General features: G+C 38.4%; 1 protein-coding gene across 1 annotated transcript; it reads left to right on the top strand.

The window, feature by feature from the left end:
• Positions 1–11: 11 nt before the first annotated feature.
• LOC118733210 (major antigen) lies at positions 12–21,687 on the top strand (the record flags this gene model as incomplete). The annotated part of the gene is given in 13 exon segments (XM_036462514.1): positions 12–558; positions 658–799; positions 858–1,324; positions 1,380–1,461; positions 1,527–1,630; positions 2,612–2,719; positions 2,802–2,891; positions 2,958–7,634; positions 13,703–13,798; positions 13,949–14,259; positions 17,478–17,577; positions 18,340–18,615; positions 20,014–21,687. Coding segments are annotated over 13 exon segments (8,154 nt in total). The 5' UTR covers positions 12–519.
• Positions 21,688–22,095: the final 408 nt, after the last annotated feature.

Below are 22,095 nucleotides of genomic sequence, written 5' to 3'. Positions count from 1 at the left end.
AAAAAAGAAAAAGCCGAGCGTGCGTCGTTTTGTATCGTGTCAAATGTCAAATAATTCGAAACAATAGTTAACGGCAGTTGCGTTTTTTTCTTTCAACATAAAAATTTGAGAACGGTAGATTTCTTTGCGAAATTCTCAACTATCCGTAAAATTATCATGGAGTAGAGATTATAATAATTTTGATTGTTAATATTTGAATTCATTATTGATAAAAAGCGTAACAATAAGTTAACATACACAGGGTGAAGACGGGCGAAACTGTGTACTACGACATTTTGAAAAAGAGGCGGCGCGGCAAAAGTAAAGATTTATAAATTTAAAGAAAAAATATCGGATCGGAAATAAATTAGTGAATGTGTCTTCGTTCTTCAGTTTGTCATTGCTTTTGTGCCGTGGGTTTGTGAAGTAATAAATTTCCAAATCTTATAATAGAAATTCGAAGTGAGCCAGGTAGACAAAAAGCTGGCAAATATAGGATAGGGAATACGCTAAGAACTCAAATACACACTGTTGGAAAACATGGAAGTGCGTAACTGGAAAAAAGTTCTCTTACATTGGGTAAGTGTTGATGGTCTGAAAATGCCAGCATCTGCCAATCGTCCCTAATTGATCACTATTTCTTATCTACATATTTACCAATCTTATGTTGCCCTTTAGTTAACCGAATGCGGATTCGTTGCTGGTAACTACTTTAGCTTGGAACAAACAGATATTGACGAGTTCTATAGAAACTTTCGCTCCAACCATAAACTAGTACAAAAATCAGAACCAGAAGGCAATATCATTTCTTTCTTGAAAGGTAATGTAGATATATTTTATACATATTTCAATGACATATTTCCTTTTCATACTTTCAGAACAATACCCAGATTATTCTCCCCTACTAGACGATGAAAATACCCTTAGTACAACAGAGTATTTATATGTTTACTCTCTTCTTTTGCATTTTTCTTGCGTAAAATATCCTGAAACAAATTTTCATGATATCTGTAAGAGATTATCTGTTAATAACCAGCGCCACATTGCGGCTTTTTTCAATGAGTTGATAGATTGTCAGTCTATAAGCCGTGATAAATTGCGTCAAGCTATTGCTGGCACATTACTGAAAAGTACAAATTCATCAGGCTCAGGAAATGATAGCCACTCGAGTGGAAATAATTCGACTGGCAATAATCTTAATTTTCCCTCATCATCGTTTCCTCGCCCGGACTCGCCATTTCGAACTGCACGCTATGCTCCAGGCAATAGCAGTCCACGTATTGTGCCACCAACACCGAAATCGGCGATGTTGGAGGAGCGAACACGAGAGCTCTATAACTTGCGCGTAAGTAAAATAAAATTGTATTCCAAAGTTAAACTCTAAATTATCATTACTGCAGGCACTATTGGAGACCGAAAGATACGAGAAGGGGCTGCTGGAAGTACAAATAAAACAAAATGAGGAGAAAATTAAAAAACTAAGTATGCGATTAATATTCCTCAGTGTTTGTTAAATCATCTTAATTTTACCCATAACCTCTTTGCAGATCAAGACCATAAAAAATTGCAACAAACAATACAAGCATTAAGAAACGATATACTTACACAGAACGCAACAGAAAGCAGTTCACCAAACAAAGATGGAGAGCAGGTTAGTTTATGTCAGGGATTAAATATGTAAAATAATATAAATATATTGAATAACGCGGAAATAATTTCTTGTTTGCCGGAGTTATTCTTAAAAAAGAATATTTCTTGTAGAAATAACTCTCAATAGACCTACCAGGTCGCGGTGCATGCTTCGTTCAATATCTAACTCATAATAGGTTTGTCGCTGCCACTCATTCTTTTTCTTCTTTATAAGATAATATTCATAAGCAATAACCGCCTAAGTCGAAAAACCTGAATTCAAGAAAAAACGATTTAAACATTTGGATTGTAATGTTAACCATATGGGGAAACCAAAATATATTCGCCTATAACTTTTTAAGTAGCCTAGTTAGGGGGATGGGGATTTCACATACACATGGAATAGTAGTAGCAGAATACAATAGCATATATGTATAACCCAACTATTTCTTAGGCGGTTATTGCTTATGAGCACAGATATATAGACGGTTCAGTGGTGAACGACCTATCTTGGCAGCCGGTTCGACAACGCTTAATGTTAGAAAATAGCTCTTTATAGAACGCCTTAATTCAGAGTTTGCTTGAAGAACGCCCTATCTCGTAATTTGATTGAAAAAACGCCCTATCCCAGAATTTGATTGATGAACATAACAAATGGTTCAAAAACTCCCTACCTCAGCTGCCGATATATTGAATTTACATTGAGATAGGGCATTATTAAACCATTTGCTGTTAGGGCGTTCTTCAACCAAATGCTGAGATAGGGTCTTCTTGAAAAATACCGATATAGGTCGATATTCCACTCAGCCGTCGTCCTCAGCGGTGTAAAACTGAAATTTCTGAAATTCTCTAATGAGTTGATTATTGGGATCGCTTTCTTAAAGAAAGAAACTGATACTTAAAATGTGCACTCGGGGCATTTTTTATCATTCAAATGTCTCGGAAAGATGAGATTTCCATTTGGATTTTTATTTTTATTTTACTTTGCATTTAAAATACTTAGATGAAACGTCGCCTTTGCAAAGAAGTTGCACAAAAGGAGGAAGAAATAGCTAAGCTCAATGAGGTTCTTGGAAATATGAAGGAAGAAAAATCTCTTGTTCAAGAAAAGGTAAGAAAAATGTTTCCATATTCTTCATTTATAGTTCTTTCCAACATAAGTATGTATTTATTAACATATATCGATATTTTAGCTACGCTTTGCAGAGAAACAAATTGTGGTTTGCATGGATCGTATTACAGAGCTGGACTTTAAAGTGGATGAACTTACCACTGAGTTAGAGGTATATTCATTTATAATACACCTGAGAGCTAATCATTAACGCATTTCCATTATTATTCACCAACAGCAAAAGGAGCTCACCATCAAATGCTTAAACGAAAATAAACTTGAATTAGAACAGTTTATTAATGAAACTCGTTCAACAGGGAATAATAATTCGCGTCCTGACTATATGGATGCATCATTCTCGCCGATCACCGATGCTAGCGGGAGTTCGAGTAGTCCTGAAAATCTCGCCCGCTCTGTTGTCGATGTGCAGTTGCGCGAAAAGGAACACGAAAACGCTGAGCTACATGAAGAATTGCATTCATTGAAGAACAGCAATAAACGGATTTCCGATTTAATACGAAAATTTACCATGAAGCATGCACAAGAATTCAGTATTGCTACTGGTATCGGTAGCATTACAGCAAAAGAAGAGGAAAATATAGAAATTACACCAGCCGAATGTTTGGATCATTTGGTCGACTATGTCGACCGCTTAGGAATGTTTTACAAAGACGAAAAAGATAAGGTGAAAACTTTACAAGCTGATCTGCAGGCTAAACAAAGACGTAACGATGATCTTAGCCGAAGACTAATGCAATTTGAGAAAGAAATTAGTGTACTTCAAGACCAATTGAAGAATTTGGATCATGTGAACGTCGAATTGGAGCAAGGCAAGAAGTGTATGCAGGAGAAAATTGGGCTCTGCGAACAAGACCTGTTAAAAATCAATGAACAAAAGTTCGAACTGGTCACGAAGCTTGAGAGTCTGGCCAATGACTATGATACACACCAGAATATGTGCAATATGCAACGTCAGGACTATGTGGCCCAGATAAAGAAATTGGAAAGTGAAATAGCAGTATATGAGAAAAAGAGTTCTGTAACTGCAAAAGAAAACAGAGAGTTAAATGATGAAGCGACTACGCTGCAGAAAAAGATCGAGACATTACAAAAAAGTATAGTAAACAATGTGGATGAAATACGCACATTGAATGAGCGAATAAAAGGCTACCAAGGTGAATTGGAAGCACATGATAAAACCGAAAAAATGCTTAAGGAAAAGTATGAAAAGATACTCGTACAACATGAAGCCACCAAGCGGGAAAGGCGTGAAACTACCGATCATTTGGAAGCTATGCGAAATAAAATAGCAGTTAAAGAGTTTGAAATGAGTAAACTAGGTGACGAAGTAATGGAAGTGCGCAAGAAAAATGTTGAACTAGAATCACGCATCGATACGCTTACTGCAGAGTTCAAAACAGAGAAGCACAACACTGAACTGGCAATAAGCTCGCGTGATGACCGTATAAAAAAACTTAGTGAAGAGCGTGATAAGTTGGAAGAGTGTTCGATCAAACTGAAGAGTGAACAAAACCTAATGCAAAGGGAATTAACAGAGTCAAAGGAAGAACTGACTGCTGTTTTAAAAACCTTCAACGCTTTGAATTTGATATTAAGCACCGATCATACTGATGACTCTATGAGCTTAGCCCAAAGGCTTGAAGATATGGTATCTAATGTGAGACGCTTGCAGGAGGATAAACTCGAACTTGTCAACAAATTAGAGCTGATGAGCTTCAATCACACCGAAACGGTCTCGAAAATGGAGTTTATGGAAGGTGAAATGAAGAAACTCTTACTCGCCAAGGAAGAACTGGAAGCCAATTACAAATCGCTATTGCAACAGAGTGATCTGAAGCTGAAAAATGCAGAAGGCCAACTTAAAATATATGAAGAAAATATAGATAGCTTAAAGGTGGCATTGAAGCAGGTCACCGAAGACATGGAAAATGCGTTGCAGGCAAACACTGAAGACCATACAGTGCGTCTTACGGAGCTTGGTGCTGAGCACGATCGTGCTATAAGCTCACTGAAGCAACAACTAAACTCCGCGGAGGAAGAGTTATCTGTTAAAGAACGCGATCTGCGGGCGCTCCTTGAGGAGAGTACGGATGTCAAGAAGAAGCTTGATGAGAGCGTGCAGCGTTTGGAAACAGTGCAAGGCGAGCAAGCACAAATGCGCCAGGCCAGCGCTGAACAACTAAAAAAACTGCAGGAACAACTTGGAAATGTAGTTAGCGAAAATAAGAAACTGCTGCAAGAAATCGACACTTTCAAAGCTGAGCACACCAAGGTCCATGAGAAAATCGAACAAGCTGACAGCGCTTTGAATGAACTAAGTGGCCAGCTGTCGCAGGAAGTCAGCTCCAAGACCGAATTGAACGTGAAGTTGCAAGCGAGTGAATCGCGATTATTTGAAACCGAGCAAAAACTCGAAAGCATAATGAAGGAGAAATCACAGACTATAAACGGTTTGAAGGCAGCATATGAAAGCCAAACAGCGGTACTCAAACGTTCCGAAACTCAAGTGAATGCATTGGAAAAACTGAAGTTAAAGCAATTGCAACAAATTGCAACACTGCAGCAGAGTTTGCAGAATGTTGTTGAGGAGAAAGAGCGTTTGGCGAAGGATATCGCCTCGTTCACATCACAGATACAGTGCGAACAAGAGGAGAAGTCAGCGCTATTAGCTTCATTTGAACAAACTGCTGACCAGTTGAAATTGGCCATATGCGAGAAGGATCAGCAGGCGAAGATTTTGGAGAAGACTAGCGCTGACTTGAACACTCAAATCAGAGATGCTAACGAGTTATGCGCTAAGTTACAAACTGATTTGTCCGCAAAAGAAGCCCAAATGCAGAGGTTACAAGATGAGCAGGAACACGAGCGACACAACTGGCAGACAAAGTTGTCAGAAATGACGCGCATGCTGGCCGAGCAGTCAATCGAACAGGAGTATATCGATAACAGTTTACAGGCGATTACCACCATTGTGGAGAACCACATCAACGTGCCAACTGATGCAGAAAAGCAAGAAGTGGTCGATGAGCTCATCAAGCTGCCAGAAAATGATAAGGACACACAGTTGGGTAAACTTAAGTACGCGCTAAACCGTCTGCTGCATAGCATTTCATTGCTGCACATTCAACTCGACCAAACCGAACAGAAGCGACAGGGTGCGGTCGAGGTACTGGAAAAGGCGAACGACAAGTTGAACACACAGCTACTCAGTCGCAATGCCGAGATCACGGAACTGCAGCAACAGCTAGTGGGCGAACGCAAGTGCAGCGCCGTGACGGAGCATCTCAAAACTGAGCTTCATGATTTGAAGAATGCCAAGCAGAAGTTGAGAGCAGAAGTTGTACGGCTGGAGCATGAAATCGCCGTCGCTAAAGAGCAGCACCAAAATGCAGGCGTGGAATTGGAACGCTTGCAGCAGGAAAAGCAAGAGTTAAGGAGCGAGTTACAGCGCGCCAATGAAAATGTTACACGTCTGATTCAAGGCAGCGACTCACTGCGGCAGGAGAAGGCTTCGCTCGTTGAACAGTTGCAGGATTTGCGAGAACAGCTCACACAAACCTGTGTACAGCATAGTTCAACAGAAACGATGGTAAAGAACATTTTACAAAACTCCAATACGTTGGAACGCAAATTAGATTCCACCGAGAAAGAGCTGAAACTATTGCGCGCGCAATTGCAAACGATCGAAAGTAAGAAGGAGCAACTGGCTGCTGAGAATGCTAAGCTGAGAGAAACGCAGGAGGCTAACAAGAAGCGCATTGAAAAAATGGCTGTCAAGTTAGGCGATACACAGGCACGCTGCTCCAAGAGCGAACACGATAATGAAAAACTCACTGAGTCGCTGAATGCGTCAAAGGCGGTTGCCGAAAAGTTGAAGCGTGAAAAGAGTACGCTCGAGAATGACAAACAACTGCTGCAGGAGCGTATGGCCAATACTGAACGCAATCAGCAGCAGCTCTTCAACAAGGTACATCAACTGGAGCAAGTAAAGGCGTCTCTCGAAGCAGAGAAAAAACAGTTAGAAGCCTCTGAGGCAGATGCTAAAGCAAAACTGACAAAGCTCGAGAAAATACGTCAAACGAACGAAGAGAAAATACGAAAGCTGAACTATTCGTTGGAGACTACGGAAGCCAGCAATGTGCGTTTAAATCACGAAATCGGTGCCATCAACTCACAGCTGAACGAATTGAAGCATTCGATTAGTGCCGATCACACGGCAGAACAATTGGAGGAAGCCATTCAAGAACGCGACAACGCGCTGGCTCGTGCCAACGAATTAGAAGCGCTTGCCAATAAGCTACAAGCCGATGCTGAACATTTGCAGGAACAGAATTCAAATATAAGCGATCAGTTATCAAAGATTTCATGCCATCTGCAGATATCACAGGATAAATGCGATACACTTGCGCAGCAATTGCGTGACCTCGAGATGGACATGTGTGCGCTGAAGGAAGAAAAAGCTCAGATTGAAAATGAGTATCTAAATACCTGCGCCAAATTAAAAGAATACGAAATACATAACGAGAATTTGCGTACGGAGCGCGAAGAGAAGATCGTCATACTCGAGGCGCAGTTGGAGCAGCTGCGAAAGGAATTATGTATGAAGACTGAAGAAATTTCAATGCTGCAATCGGAGCGTGACAAACTGCGCAATGGTAATGAGATAGAAGGTGAAGAGCTCGAACAACTGCGCAAACGTTTGTCCGTAGCTGAGGCGGTAGCCGAATCCGAGCAGAAAGCCAACACACAACTGCGGCTAGACAACCAAATTTTGCAAGCTAAATATCGCGAATCCAAGCAGCGTCTGCAGGAGGAAACCAAAGCGAGCGAGGAGCGAATCAAAGAGAATCGTTTGGAGATGGAAGGCAAATTGGATAAAATGAAGAATAAAATGGTAAGCCAACAATAACAAAAACTTTTTTTATTGTAAATACATAAATTAGTTATAATTATACGCTCAGTGTTGTAGTTGTTAAGTTGTTGTATCTGTAGTAGGTATACATACATACAAAGTCCTTGTGTACTCAAGCAATTGTTGTAGGGACATCACACTGTGTCGATTGTTATAAACAGTCAGCATTTAGTTAGATTTCTTAATGTGTAATCGTCCGTTGCTAGTGAGCATGTCGTTTTTGTAGGTGTTATCTGTTTTGTTTTGAGAAAATTGCCACCTTTCTAAGCTCTTCAAAACGGATAAACGTTCTTGATTACGCATTTATGTAGTTCCCGCTTTTGCTGCATGTGAGCGACGAAAACATATGTACTTACATATATGTACATATGTATGTATATGCATTTCGGGATGAAATTTAGTAATACATTTCGCTTTGGTATCAATAAAAGAAACAGTTCCATTAACCAAGGAATGCTGACATACATATCGAGCCCTAACCGCCAAAATAACGTAAGCGACATATTTTTCAAAATTTTATTTTTGATGCAGAAATGCATCTTGATGCTCTAGGAATATTTCTGCGTCAAAAAGAAAATTTTGAAAAAAATGTCGCTTACGTTATTTTGGCGGTTAGGACTCGATATGTATGAGCGGAAACTCTGTATATGACTTGGCCATACATACAGCATTTCTTGTACAGTTAACAATAGATACAAAAACACAACTATACATACCGTGCATCAGTTAAGAGATAAACACCTTCGGAAATTCAAGAGGCTATGCTAAAGTAAGTAACAAAAGTTAAATGCCAATAATTATTTAAAAAAATTCGGGAACCATATCTACTAAGATATCGTAGCTGTCAATGGTGCCGCGAAGTTTATATTGTTATTTCAGTAAAACTCTAAAGGCTGTGTCACACGATTGGCCATTTGCTAAAAATTTGGTGCAAATCATATCCCAATCGTGGAAATGCACAAATATTTTTCTTTATCCTAATTACGACAAACAATTTGTAAAAATTTGTCAATAGAAGTGTCGTCCCATTTTTTATATTGTTTTTTTTTTTTACTTTGTGGCAATAGCCCGATATAAAAAAGGAGTAAAAATGTACCAATCGTGTGACACTTCCTTAATAATAATAATATTATTATTTTTTTTTAGTCAACAGAAATAACTAATTCTAACATTTTTTATTACATAATTATAAACTTTGAAAAGTACAATATTTATTTATTATAGCAGACGTAGGATTGCAATTGATTTATGAAATCATGCGAGGTAGGAACTCGAGTCCAGGATACTAGTAAGAGTACTATAGGGGCGCCAGTAGGAGCGTCATTTTACCATAAGTGGTACTATACTTATAATATACACCATTAGGTCAGTGCATTTTTGTTGTTGATCTTGTTGTTGTAACATCATACAAATTCCCCAGAGTTTTTGGGGAGTGATGCTGGAGTAATAGTCCTTGGGCAGATATAAGTCTGGGTCGTTCCGGTTACGTAGACCCGACTGTCGTGGGAACTTCGTCATTATCGTCATTACCTTCGATTCTGTAGTGTCCTGACTCCCAGCATAGTAATACCGTGCCCCTAGTTGGTAAGGATTAGATAGTGTCAAAGCACTCCTTGACGAGCCTAGAGGTGGTCGTCCTATTGTATAGGGCCCTTTTGGCCGCCTGGCTCTCTGAAAATAAAACTAGAAAGGCGCCTGTTAAATTTTTTTCAAGATTCAATCTCGCACAAATTGAGAGTGCAAGTACCTCGGCCTGAAAGATCGTGGACCAAATACCCATTGCATTAGAATGTTTGGTGCCGGTTTAAAGCATCCGCACCTGCTCTGCTCTCTACTCTAGATCCATTTGAGTGCCAGTGTAGATATCTGAGATCCAATTCAGGCGAAGCATTTTGACCAGACCTCTCTGTCTGGAATTTTGACCTCAATTTCCTTTAGCAGTGAGACCTGGTATTTTGCCCAAATTACCTTTGTGTTGTGTCTTATGAAGGGTGCTTTCAAAAATATGCATTTGAAAATTCCTCGTAGGTGCCGCTGCTTGGACAAAAATATGGAGTGGAGTCCAACTTAGGAACGACTTCGGGTGGCAGTTTTTTGCAACATTTGTGGCCACCAGACTGTAGAGACATAAGTTACGATCGGACGGACTATGGCGCGGAACAGCCCTGTCACCTGCTGCCCAGCAGGACATCATCTTGACTTAAATACGGGAGAAACGTATTGGCTGAGCATCATGAACGACGACGTCCCCATCAGGATTGTGGGCAGCTGCAGCAGTTCGGAAGACCGAAAAATTGCTAGCGCAGGTCCGATAAATAGCATAACATGGTGACCTATGCTAAAACTTGCATCAGACCATCTGCCCATAATCATATCGATCAATAAGCCTACCGGCTTTGCTCCCGCAGACCACCGAACCTATATCAACTTTAACAAAGTTGATTGGAACGGCTTCGCGGATGTTACCGAGAGCAGCTTTGCCGCCTTTAGCATACGCACAGACATACACGCTGGAGAACGCCAGTTCCGCAAGGTGGTCACTGCCACAGTGGCTCGCTTTATCCCATCCGGACGCATTGCGGAAGTCCGCCCAAATTACCCGGCAGAAGCAGGTGTTCTAGCAAATGATAGTGACCACCTACGCTAGATGGACCCCGGTGATCCTCGCCTAAAGGACCTTAATTTGGAGATTTGGCAACTGGTAAATCAGCATAAGCGGAAAAAGTGGGAGGAGCACTTGAAGACCTGCAACTTCGCCTCTGGTGTGAGTAATTTCTGGTCAACTGTGAGGTCCCTTTCTTACCCGACGAGACGCGATGACAGAGTGGAAAATTCATTCAATTCACATTGCATCCTTCGGTAGATAGCGCTAATTGTCGAGTGGCCAGGAGGCTCACAAACTACCTAAAAATAGTGCGCCATTTGCTTTAAAACCAGCGGTTATGGCAAGGTGGCCCTAGGGAAGGCCAGTGGTCGACAGTCGTTAGTAATCTTCCGAGATCAAACCTCAAAACCTAGAAGAATCATATAAGAGGTTCCACAAGGTGGTATACTCTCCCCCTAACTGTTTAACTTCTACATCTCGAAGCTCCTCAGCCACCGAAAGCACGCTGACGACTGTTCGATATTGGGGTCCGGGAATGGAATTGGTGACCTCTGCTCAAAAGTGAATGCCTATCCGAGTTTTCTCGCTTCTTCACAGCAAGGAGCCTAACACTCTCCCCTACGAAATCAACGGCGACCCTCTTCACCACCTGGTCGAAAAAAGCATACCAATTCCGACGGTGAACAACCCGAAAATGTTAGGGGTTACTTTTGTTAGCCTGCTTTTCTTCTCCGCGCACACAACCGCAGTTGTCAACAAAGTACAGAGCCGAAACAAGGGCCTCACCTGAGGCAAAAGACAAAGAAACGTTGCTGGCAACATACAAGGCAATTAGCTGGCTGTTTGGTCGCCGGGGACTAGTTGGGCGCAGTGTGCGAAACTACAGATTTTTCTGAACTCCGGACAACGAAAGGGTGTCTTCTGATGTCGCCTGAGCACCACCTACAGCGAGGCCCAAATGCAGCCTGGAAGGGAGCTCAACAAAATGCTAAGCAAGCAGTTTCTGGTGGGATGCCACAGACGTGAACACACCAACAGACCCTTGCTAAGAGGAGGAGAATCAGACACGTCACGGGGCACCTATTCGTATACTTGGACGCGGTCCAGTTTTACATTGACCAACCACTGGACCCGACAACGCATCGACGAGCGATCAACTGCATTCATAGGGAGTCGGGTCACCAGAAATATACTTGGAAGGTTTGCTATTGCTTGATTTTCTGAAGCCAAATGGGTGATTGGGTTTCTATAATTGGAAGTAGCTTTTTAAGGAAAATCACTTCCATGAACTTGGTGACAATGGGTAGTAAACTCTTTGGTCGGTATGATTTGATTTTATCTGTTATTTTTTCCAGGTGTGAGTATCATTTTTATCGGTGAAACTTTCCACTGGGGCGGTAGAGTCTTTCGCGAGAACTGCATTAAATACATGAGTCAGAGAATTGATGATCTCCTGAGCTAATTGCTAAGGTAAACTCTTGTAATTAGGCCCCATATCCAAGGGCTTTTTTTAGGTTTAATTTTCGAATTGCTGTTTTAACTTCCGCCTTAGTGAATTTATGTAGAAGTGGCTCTATTTGAAAAGTATAACTCAAAAGAGTTTCTACGTTTTCCATTGTATTGGGTGGGGGTACAATATTATGAGGTGTAAACACCGGGCAAATGTGTCTGCCTTTTCTGAATTAGTTTTGGCCCATTCATTATTTTCTTCCTAACTGCAAACTCAGGCAGGATGGACCTTTTCAGCTTTCTTGTTGCACGCCAGAGAGAGTAGTCTCTAGCTAAGGCTGCGGCAATATGTGAAGTACATAACGCTGAGCTTGGGTCCATTATTAAGGGTTTCTTTCAATTCTTGGGCGAGCTTGTTCAATCGTGTTTTGCCTTCAGGATATCGAGTTAGCTGCCACCTTTTTTTAGCAAGCCGTTTTTCTCTTAATTTGGCTTTTACATCAGCGAACTTGTTCGGTCACCAAGAAGAGTTGAGCTTCAAGCAACTTGTTCAGAGATTTCAGGGCCAATTTTGTGTGAAATCGAGGAAACGTCTCAGTTATTAGGAGATATAGCGTATCAAGTTTAGGTTGTGTACGAAGTTTCATTGAAATCAGTTTGCTGGAACTGGTAGCGGTATCGCTCTTTAACGGGTTAATTGAATAGTATACATTTAAAACTAATAACTGTCCACATGTCAAATGCTACACTGCAACATTTACATATACAAACATGTACTTAACCACAATCTCAGAAGTGACATATCTTTTTACATCACTCAACAGCAACTTCACCACCAATACCACCCACTGTTACTCTTTTCTCGTTAAGTTACTTCATCACTATTTTGTTTGAATTACTACCATTTAAACGAATACAGCTTTTCTGACCTTGGTTTTTCTTTTACTTTTTTCATTTCTTCTTTCTGAAATCGAACTTACGACGACGCAGACGCAATGTCACGGGTTCGAAATCTATGGGACCAGGACAAAGTGGAAAAAACGATTCAACACCTGTTTCAGATATTTCATTGTAGTGTTCATGTCGCAAGTACTGCTTGCAATTACGTTCAATTTCTTTATGAAACAAAATGATATGGAGCTGTCATTCACAAGCAATTCCCCTCCTGTATTCTGAACGAGATGCAGGACACCAGCATTCCTCGCAAGATATTCTACTCGTTCCATGTGCGAGGATTCTTATCTACAATATATTATTCGTTGGAGTATTTTTTTTTGCTTACTCTTAATCCAAAACTGTGTGTGAATGCGAGACTAATTTTATTTTAGTGTATAGCAATTGTATGAGATCGAATGTTTTTTTTTTTTACTTAGTTTTGTTATTGTAAAATTTTGATATATAAACATATACATATACATGTGTATATATAATTAGTAGTTTTTAATGTTATCCGGCACAAGTGAAATCAAGTGTCTGTATGTAGTTGTTGTGTCTATATGTCTATTTGTGCTTTTGATTAAGTATGCACTAGTATATACTTTAGTAGAAGAGAAGAAATCACTGTGCAGCTGTGATGTCCCTACCCCGAATGCCTACAATAATTACGATATTGTTAAACACTTTTCAAAACGAATCATTGAAGAAACTAGATTTTAAACTGGGTATTCAATATTTAGTAGTAAAACTTATTTTTTACATGCTCAGCATTTATCGTTCGATATCTATGCAAATTAAATAGTATGCAACTTTTATTGTTAGTAAAATACAAATCAATGATTTAAGCATCACGCGGCATGCAATTAGTTAGCAAGGCATACATACTATATATATATTTTTTAAATTTAAGTTTGACAAAAAAAAAATTATCATTTTGCGCCCTATGTTATTTTCTCAATTTCTTTTTGACCCCTTACGTTCGATTTTCTCACACAAACCCCGAAATGTTTCGCCTCGTTCCATTGTTTTACGTTTACCTTGCTTGCTTCCCTTACATCAGAAAACGCTCTATACCGAAGAAGTAACGAAAATGAAAAGCAAACAAGATCGCGAACTTAGCACGATGCGAGCAGAAATGGATAAATTGAATGCACAGGTAAGTGAAACAAAATTACTAATAAAAGCAATTTCCACAGTTTAGTCAAACTTTCTTGACTTTCGAGATTTCCGTCGTTTTTTCTAGTCTCTTATTATTTTTGAAAATTATAATTTGCATACATTGTTTTTTTTTTCTGCACCCACGTAGAATGTCAAGTATGAAGAGCACATACGCAAACTTTCCGATCAAATTATGCGTACCAACGATCGTATTTTGGAATATCAAAAACAAAACGCCATACTCTCAACGAAACTAAAGCATTCTCAAGATACCGAGAATGCGCACTTCAAGCGTCCCAGTTTGGCTACGAATTCATTGCCAAGATCTTTGTCATCGGCGCAATCAAATGCAGCTATAAGTTCGAATTTGGCAATGGAGGATGAAGAGGGTGAACTTTTTAATAATACGTACCTGACCGATTTACAAACTGGACGAATGTCCATGTGTCGAGATGTTTGGTAAGTTAAACGCAAAGTTATAAAGTTTTTTTTTTTTAAATATTGTTATTGAGCTTTGTATCACGATTGTTTATTAGGAAAAATGGAAAAGGCAACAAAGTCTAAGCGGTTGAAGTTATAGCAGCGCTATTTCGGAGATCACCACATCTCCTCATCAGACTTCTTTTTTGTAGACTTCAGCAGGGATCGAGCCTGCGTCATCGATGTGCAAAGCTATGCACACCTCGTAAACTCTTGTTGCTAATTCCTTTCCTTATTCAACCTACTACTTACTTACTTATTAAACATATCATCACCATCAATGCAAACGGTTTTTTTTTTTCAAAAATAAGTATATTACATATTTAGAACAGCTCTAAAAAATGTTCCTTTGTAAATTTGAAATGGTGTTTTGCGTCTCCTGTAAAATTTCAAATTTGTCAAATAGGACTTTCTTTGCAATGATGTTGACGATATACTCCTTAATTTTTTGTTATGTCGCCCAACCATGTTGTTATTTTTACCACGTTTATATCAACTCGATTTCTTGTTTATCCAGATTTCAGTAAAAACTTCTTATAATCGATTTTTAAGCAATTTTGTGTTTGGAAAAAGATATAAGCGATTTAAGTTTGACACCTAAATATTTTGTCGTATGTTAAGCTGTTAAGCTATGGAGGTACGAAATAGGAGTGTGTCAGTTAGGATATTTTGTCCGACTGCTCTGACAAAAAGTGAAATAATCGTGATTATCTGAGTCAGTTCGAAGTTAAGATAGTTCATCGAGTTAAAATAATCATTCGTTCAAGATAGGATAAATTGATGGCTATCGGCCAGTTGAGATAAAGTAGCACCGGCCATCGTTTTGTGAATGCCATCAGATTTGCACCGTTCCACTGTAGGCCATAAGACTGAAAAAGTTGCCAAAATTGTTACTTGACTAATTAAACATGAAAAAAAGCAGAAACAAATATTTTTTGGTATAGCTTATTATTCAAGGTATCAAAATCCGTGGTATATCGAAAAATACCAGGTGTCCAAAAATTATAAAAAACACGTATTTTGGAATTTTTGAAGTTTTAACAGCTTTAAACGAATTAACAAATCAGCGGATTTGTTCTATTTTCTCACATTCTAATTGATATTTTCTGTTGAAACCGGGTTGCCGGATATATGAAAATTTATTATTCTGTGGTCCTAAGCAATAACCGCCTAAGTCGACTTGACGCTTTTTCTCGAATTCGATTTTTTACTTCAGAGTTTACTACGCACGGTAAATTTGGCCCTAAAATAATATTTCAGAGTGGGGTGGCCACCGTTCTAAAAAGTTACAATTACGTTTATTAAAAAAATGCATGCTTATTTAATACCACAATATGGGTATGAAATGGAAGGTATTTGAACAAGCTTTAACACTAACATGTCTTTGAGTAGGGTTGCCTATCTATCAACAAAGGCTATAATTTAATTCATATTATTTAATTGAAAATTTTCAAGTGGTGGCTTTTATGTCGAAAGTGTTTTAAACAATTCATTTTATTTGACTAAATGGATTTTAAAAAATCTTTCAAAATTTAATCATGGCCTACCACGAGGAGGTTACAGGAATAAATTATTATAAAAATAAATAAATAATAAATTATTAAATAAATCTCGAGCCACTTCAAACTCGCACTAAAATTGAATGCACTTTAAAACTGCATACCCGAAAGTTTGCTAAAAATTTGTATACAAAATTTTAAATTTTTATGAAAGCTTGTTGAGTTTTGCGGAATTTTTATAAAGTTTGTATGGTTTTTGTTGTAGTTTTTTAATATGTTTAAAACAAATTTAATTAACTAAGCGGATATTAAACTGTCAAAACTTGTCATTACGTGAACACTACTCCATCTACACTAGGCGACAAATGAAAGTTTACACCTTGTTCTATTATAATATTCATAATAATTTTTATGAACAATTTTTGCCTTATTTATATATGAAAATATATTTCATTCTATACTATAAACCATATAACTCAAAGTTTTATACTTTATATAAAGTTCACGAAAATTCCAAAAAATTTCATCCAAATTTTCAACTTATTTTTGAGATTTTTTTTTTTGGAGACTGCTTTTGCGTTTTTTTGTATATAACAAGTGAGTATAACATAACTGGCGTTGATTTTTCGAAAGTTTGTTGCTATCGGTCTCCCATATTTTATTTCATAAGAAATGCATGCTTATATGGAAAAAAGTGCAAAAAATCCGTCTCCAAAACCAAATTCTTAAAAATCAACGCTATTTTGTAGCCGGTTGAAACTTGTACTTATCACGCTAACATTAAATGGGCTACAAAACTACAAATGTACCTATTCGAAAATTTTCGAGAAATTCTGTATAAGAGGTTGAAAATTTGTATGAAATTTTTTCGAATTTTATATAATGACACTTTGATTTATATAGTTTATATTACCAAATGAACTATATTTTAATAAATAAATAACGCAAACAATTTTTCATTAAAATAATTGTGAATATTATCTATATTAGAACAAGGTAAAACACTTTCATTTGTCGCCAAGTGTATAGTAGTCCACCAAATATAATTGAAATGCGATATTTTGAATACTTTTGACTATTTTTCTTTTGTTTCTTTATTGTATATACATTTTTAGTATAAAAGTAAAAAAGTGCATTATCTAACAAAAATCATATAAATCCGAATTTCAAGCTTTGTGCAAAAATTTAAAAATTCATTGAATTTAATTCAACAAATTTTCGCTAAAATTTCAAACTTCTTATTCAGAACATTTAACAAAATTTCAAGTATGGAGTATAACCCATATATAAAAAATTTTCGGGCATACTTTGTATGGAAAAAATGCGTGACACTGTCAAAAAAAAAGCCAAAAATTAACGGTATTTTCCAGCCACTTGAAACTTGCATTTCATTATATCAAAATTTACCACAACGTACCAATTTTTCTAAATAAATTTCGATGAGAGCTTGTTGATATTTTATAATTTTTGTAAAAACTTTGAAATGTGGATTTATATGGAGTTTGTAAGAACGAGCAAGAATTTTACAAAAATAAAACATGAAATATATAAAATAAAAATAGCCAAAAATGCCAAAAGGTCACTGATCTAAGTTAAGCACACCTGTATCTGTATAGATTTTACACTTTGCCAGCTTTTCTCCTCTCTTACTTACTTCTGCAATAAACTTACAGCTTTTGTCTGTTTCGCTATTTCCAGCGCTGAGGAATTGCAATATCGAAATTCTTTATTGCCACCGCATCTGAAAAGCACCTATGCAGCTCAATATGACCACGGTTTACCCGAAGATGAATTGAAAGTAAGCACCAGCAGCACAAGTACGATGCCGATTCAAGACACAACACCCTCAGAGGGAGAAACAATAGTGATAACATCAAAACGAGTATCGCATCCTAGTATTTCCAGAATTTTGCACTGCTATAAAACGAAAAATTTAAAATGAAATTTATCAAGCGGACGATGCAAAATAATTGCAAATATGTAGATAAATAAGCAAGCGAGCGCTTTAAACAAAGAAAGCGTAAACCTAAAAAAAAAAATTAAAATTGACCAAAATGTACCTTTGATGCATTTATGTAGATATTGTACAAAAAAGAAAACTATGTCAAAAATCATATAGAAATGTACTTGCAGAAAGTGAGCGTAATGCGAAGTGGCAAGAAGCACTCTGAAGATATGTTTTTGTGATAAAAACTGCGCTTTTAAAACTGTTCGTTTTACATATGTAAGGCTTTATTTCGAGTATACATATAATAAATTTCTCTTATCACCTGATGTATAGTATACAACCAAATTAATGCAACCGAAATTAGAAATTCTTGGATGTCATTGTCCTTTGTGTGTTTATAATTGTTGTAAATATGTATTTGTGTTTAATGCATTGTCCTGCTCTCTAAATGTTTACCGATGTTTAAAAAAAATGTACACTTGTTGTTTAAATGTTTCTTGTCAATGGCGTTCGATGCATGCTGGCTGCAAAAAAAAAAATTGTGCTATTACTCGTTTTAAATTGAATTTAATTAAAAATATATTTCCATTTTTTCTGTTTACTCTGCTATAGGATGGTCCCAACAGCTTGGATGACAGTATGAGTGCATTGCTTAGCACAACGGTCGGTGGTGGCGCGCGGAAAAAGATTACTGGCATCACGAATTACAAGCGTCCTGGTCCGCCAACGCCCGGCAAACATGGTGGCCGTCTTTCGTTGGGCAGTTCAGAGCCGCCACGTGAAATACTCAAAGAAGTTTATGATCATGGAAGCACAGCGAAGACACCAGTGCGTTTTGGCTTCTTTACTTCTAAATTTAGTATGGGCAATAGCAATTCGAGAGATGAGGTGAGTTTCAATTGGCGCTGTTTAATGTTGTTTTTCTTCTTTTCAAAATTTGAATTCCATTTTGAGTATTTCTAAATGTTAAGTATGTTTCTGTGTACATGGTACTGTTATGTATGTAATTTGTGTTGTACGTATGTATGTATCTATGGGTGCTTAGTTTTATGTATAATTAATATATTAATAACGTTAAACTTCGCTAAGGAGAGTGGCAATTGCCGGAGTTTATTAGCGTTGGCCAGAGCCGACAAACAAATTTAGTGCCAAATAAGAAGCTATAAAATAGACATGAAAACTTTAAGGCAAATATTGGTCATAAATTGCTGGTTATTGGAATGAAATTAAAATACACATTTATGGATACAATTGAGTATATATATATTTGCCTATGAAAAAATAGGGGCCGTATATATTGATAAAAAGCGAATGAAAGCTGTTTTAATATTGTTTTTTTTTTTGTCCTGTTTTTAACAACCCATAGCCGCTTTCCACTTTTACTGCATATATTTTTTATTAAATTTTGAAACACAAAATATATTAGGTTTGTTTTTTTTACATTTTCGTGCAAATGAGCTTAGGTACGAAATTCTCTCACAAAAGTGAAGAAACTACTAAAAACCATGGGAACGTAAAAAACTCATTTTCGTGTCCGAAACTAAACGTCAAAACGCACAAAATTATAAATTTAAGACTTGAGCGGCAGCGAACACAATACCGTTAAATTAATGGTTCACTTGATATTTATTTCACATATCAATCAACAGCTAAATAGTACATATTTATTGGTTAAAATTTGAATGTTTGAAATTCCCAACAGCCCGAAAACCAACCAAAGAAACACAAATTGATTGCCTCTTTCTCTTTTCGTGTTCGATTCTAAAATAGAGGCGAACGGTGAGAGAATTTTGTGTTCGTTTCTTAAGATATCCCACTCTTGTAAGGCAAAAAAGGCACATTCTTTGCCCTTTGGAGCTTTGGTTAGCTAGACAAGGACAAGAAGGCAAAAACAGGCCCCTTTAACATCAAAAGATTTTGCACCGTGGAAGAGCAACATTTTTTGGAAGAAACGAAATCGCCATTAATGAATTAAAAGTGCATAGACCTCAAACATATTTTGTTTCGTATTTGGTGTTTATGATAGTTCTTGTTGTTGTTGTTGTTGCTGCATTGTTGTCATTGTTGTGCTGTATTCGTAACCGTTGGTATTTATGTTGGAGCTTCTTTGTTACGAAATTGTTTTTGTGATCGTGTTTTAAACGTAACAATTATGCCGCTTTGATAATCTAATACTGATTCTAACTCTTTTCACTTCCTATTCATATGAAATACATCAATTACTCGTATATATGCATAATACTTGAACAACAATGACAATCATTTGGTTGCGGCTAACTTCAACAGACTTCAAAAATACCTATGGATCTCTTAAAAGCGGTGCAGAAGAAAAACTTTGAAGCGATGTGCTTGAAAAGTCCTGAAAACATTTGCACCTCCACGCCGCGTAAAAGCACATCTCATTTCGACAAACGTTGCTTGTTCGATCAGTTAATGGCGCTATCCGGCCCATCAATGCTCTCATTGACCGTCGAGAAGTGTCCAACAGCGAATATTGAAAATACTAAGACGCCACCAGCAATACTCTCTTTGGCGGACGTCTCGGCGATACGAGACTTCGGCGCATCACAATCACACTTGAAAATGCTGGAACAACAGCGGGTGGCACGCAAAAGGCGTAGCTCGTTGCTACGACTACAAATCGGTCGTCGATTGAAGCATTTGCCAGCCGGCAGTCCACTTTCATCGGAAACGCCATCTACCGGAACGCCACACACACCTTCGAAGAATAGGAAAATGCAGCAGCAGCAGCAGCAGATGCCTTTGAAGGAAGGCGCCGCCACAAGCACCACCGGCACTACCACATCGGCGACTTCGGCCACCGCCACCACCACGACTGCCAGCTCAGGCGATGCGCTGAGGCGCAGCAGTGGTGTTGGTGGTCGTCATCGTCGTCGACACAAGCGAGACCGTGGGCCACGTCTGTCGCTGTATGCCTGTGGCAGCAGCATTCGTACGCCAAATCGCACCAAATTGCGCGAGCAAATACGCAAAAAGGCGCACAAGCAGCGACGAGACAATTTCAATCGAGGGCGCGGTATACAGATGGACAATCAGCTGCAAGGTGGCCAAGGTTTCCATAGTGCGCGCGAAAGTGAGGACAACAACAACAGCCATACATACCGGCTAAATGCGACGATAGTTTTGTCGAAGAAGTGCGAACATCCCGAAGAGTATGATATACCCGAGTATACATCGAATTACTTTGGTGAAATAATTACCGGCACAACTTCGGAAATTATCGAAGAGACTAGTGCTGAAACGAAAACAATATCCGGAAATTGTCATGAAATCAATATGTCAGCAGACCATGCCTACGACTCGAATGTAACACAATTGCCGTTGGGCGAGATAACGACACAAAACGATTGCGACAGTTCCGAAGAAAGCGATGCTGACACTACAACAAACAGCAACAATGAAAGCGATGCTAATGACGAAAGTAATTCCTCCAGGCTAAATACGTCACTGCCGGTGGAACGCAGCCTGGAGCACGAGGCGGTTGACGAGCCGTCAACTGTTGATGAAATCGAACAATTCGATGCTCGCTGCAAACACTTCGAAGAACTGGCGGCGCATACTGCATCGGCAGCGCCGTTTACTGTGACAAACATTGAATTCGATATTGTGCCCACACCGCCTCGACACTCGCAACGAACGGCGGAGGAAAAGAGGCAATCAGTTACGTATACATTGTTGCCACAGCGCGGTACAAAGTTGACACTGGCTGCCGACTTGGAAATCAAAGCAACTCCGCCGCCGCCCATCCTGGTACTAAAGAAGCTGGCGATTGATGATAAAGAAATACAGATTACGCTAGCGGATGTAGTGCGTCTGTGGTCCAGCATCTGGGTGCGTATGGATCAGCAATTACAGTGGACAGTCATCTTAGCGGTATTTGCGCCCATAATTGCTGTAATTTACCTGGTCTTGTCGCAATATGCGTAAGAAAGCAAACTTGTGTGTTCCTTAAGAAAATGGAAATCTAGATTTAGATGATTCTTTCCATGACATCCATTCAACGCCAAGTTCAATTTGTGATATGTAGTCGCTGCTGTTTGTGTAACCGCCTAATGTTATGCCACTTCGATCGCTACGAAAATTTATTGACGGCTTAATGCCACTGTGAGAAAACTTACTGTAAGAGTATTGTAAATTAATGTTTGTATAAAAATTGTTTGAATCAATTCAGTTGTGAATTACGTTACAATGAAATTTGTGTGTGCATCTTTTTGCTCTGATGAGAGCGAAAATCTTTGCAGATCGCTTCGTTTTTTTTTTGTTTAATATCTGTTTAATCAATGTGAATAATTAGAAATTTGTCAATTTGCTTTTTGCAAAATCGCTATGTATTTCTAAAAATTAATA

Source organism: Rhagoletis pomonella, unplaced genomic scaffold, assembly GCF_013731165.1.
Source record: "Rhagoletis pomonella isolate Grant_MI unplaced genomic scaffold, Rhpom_1.0 Rhpom_scaffold_00002, whole genome shotgun sequence".
Classification (NCBI taxonomy): Eukaryota; Metazoa; Arthropoda; class Insecta; order Diptera; family Tephritidae; genus Rhagoletis; species Rhagoletis pomonella.
This window is presented reverse-complemented; position numbering and strand designations above follow the sequence as displayed.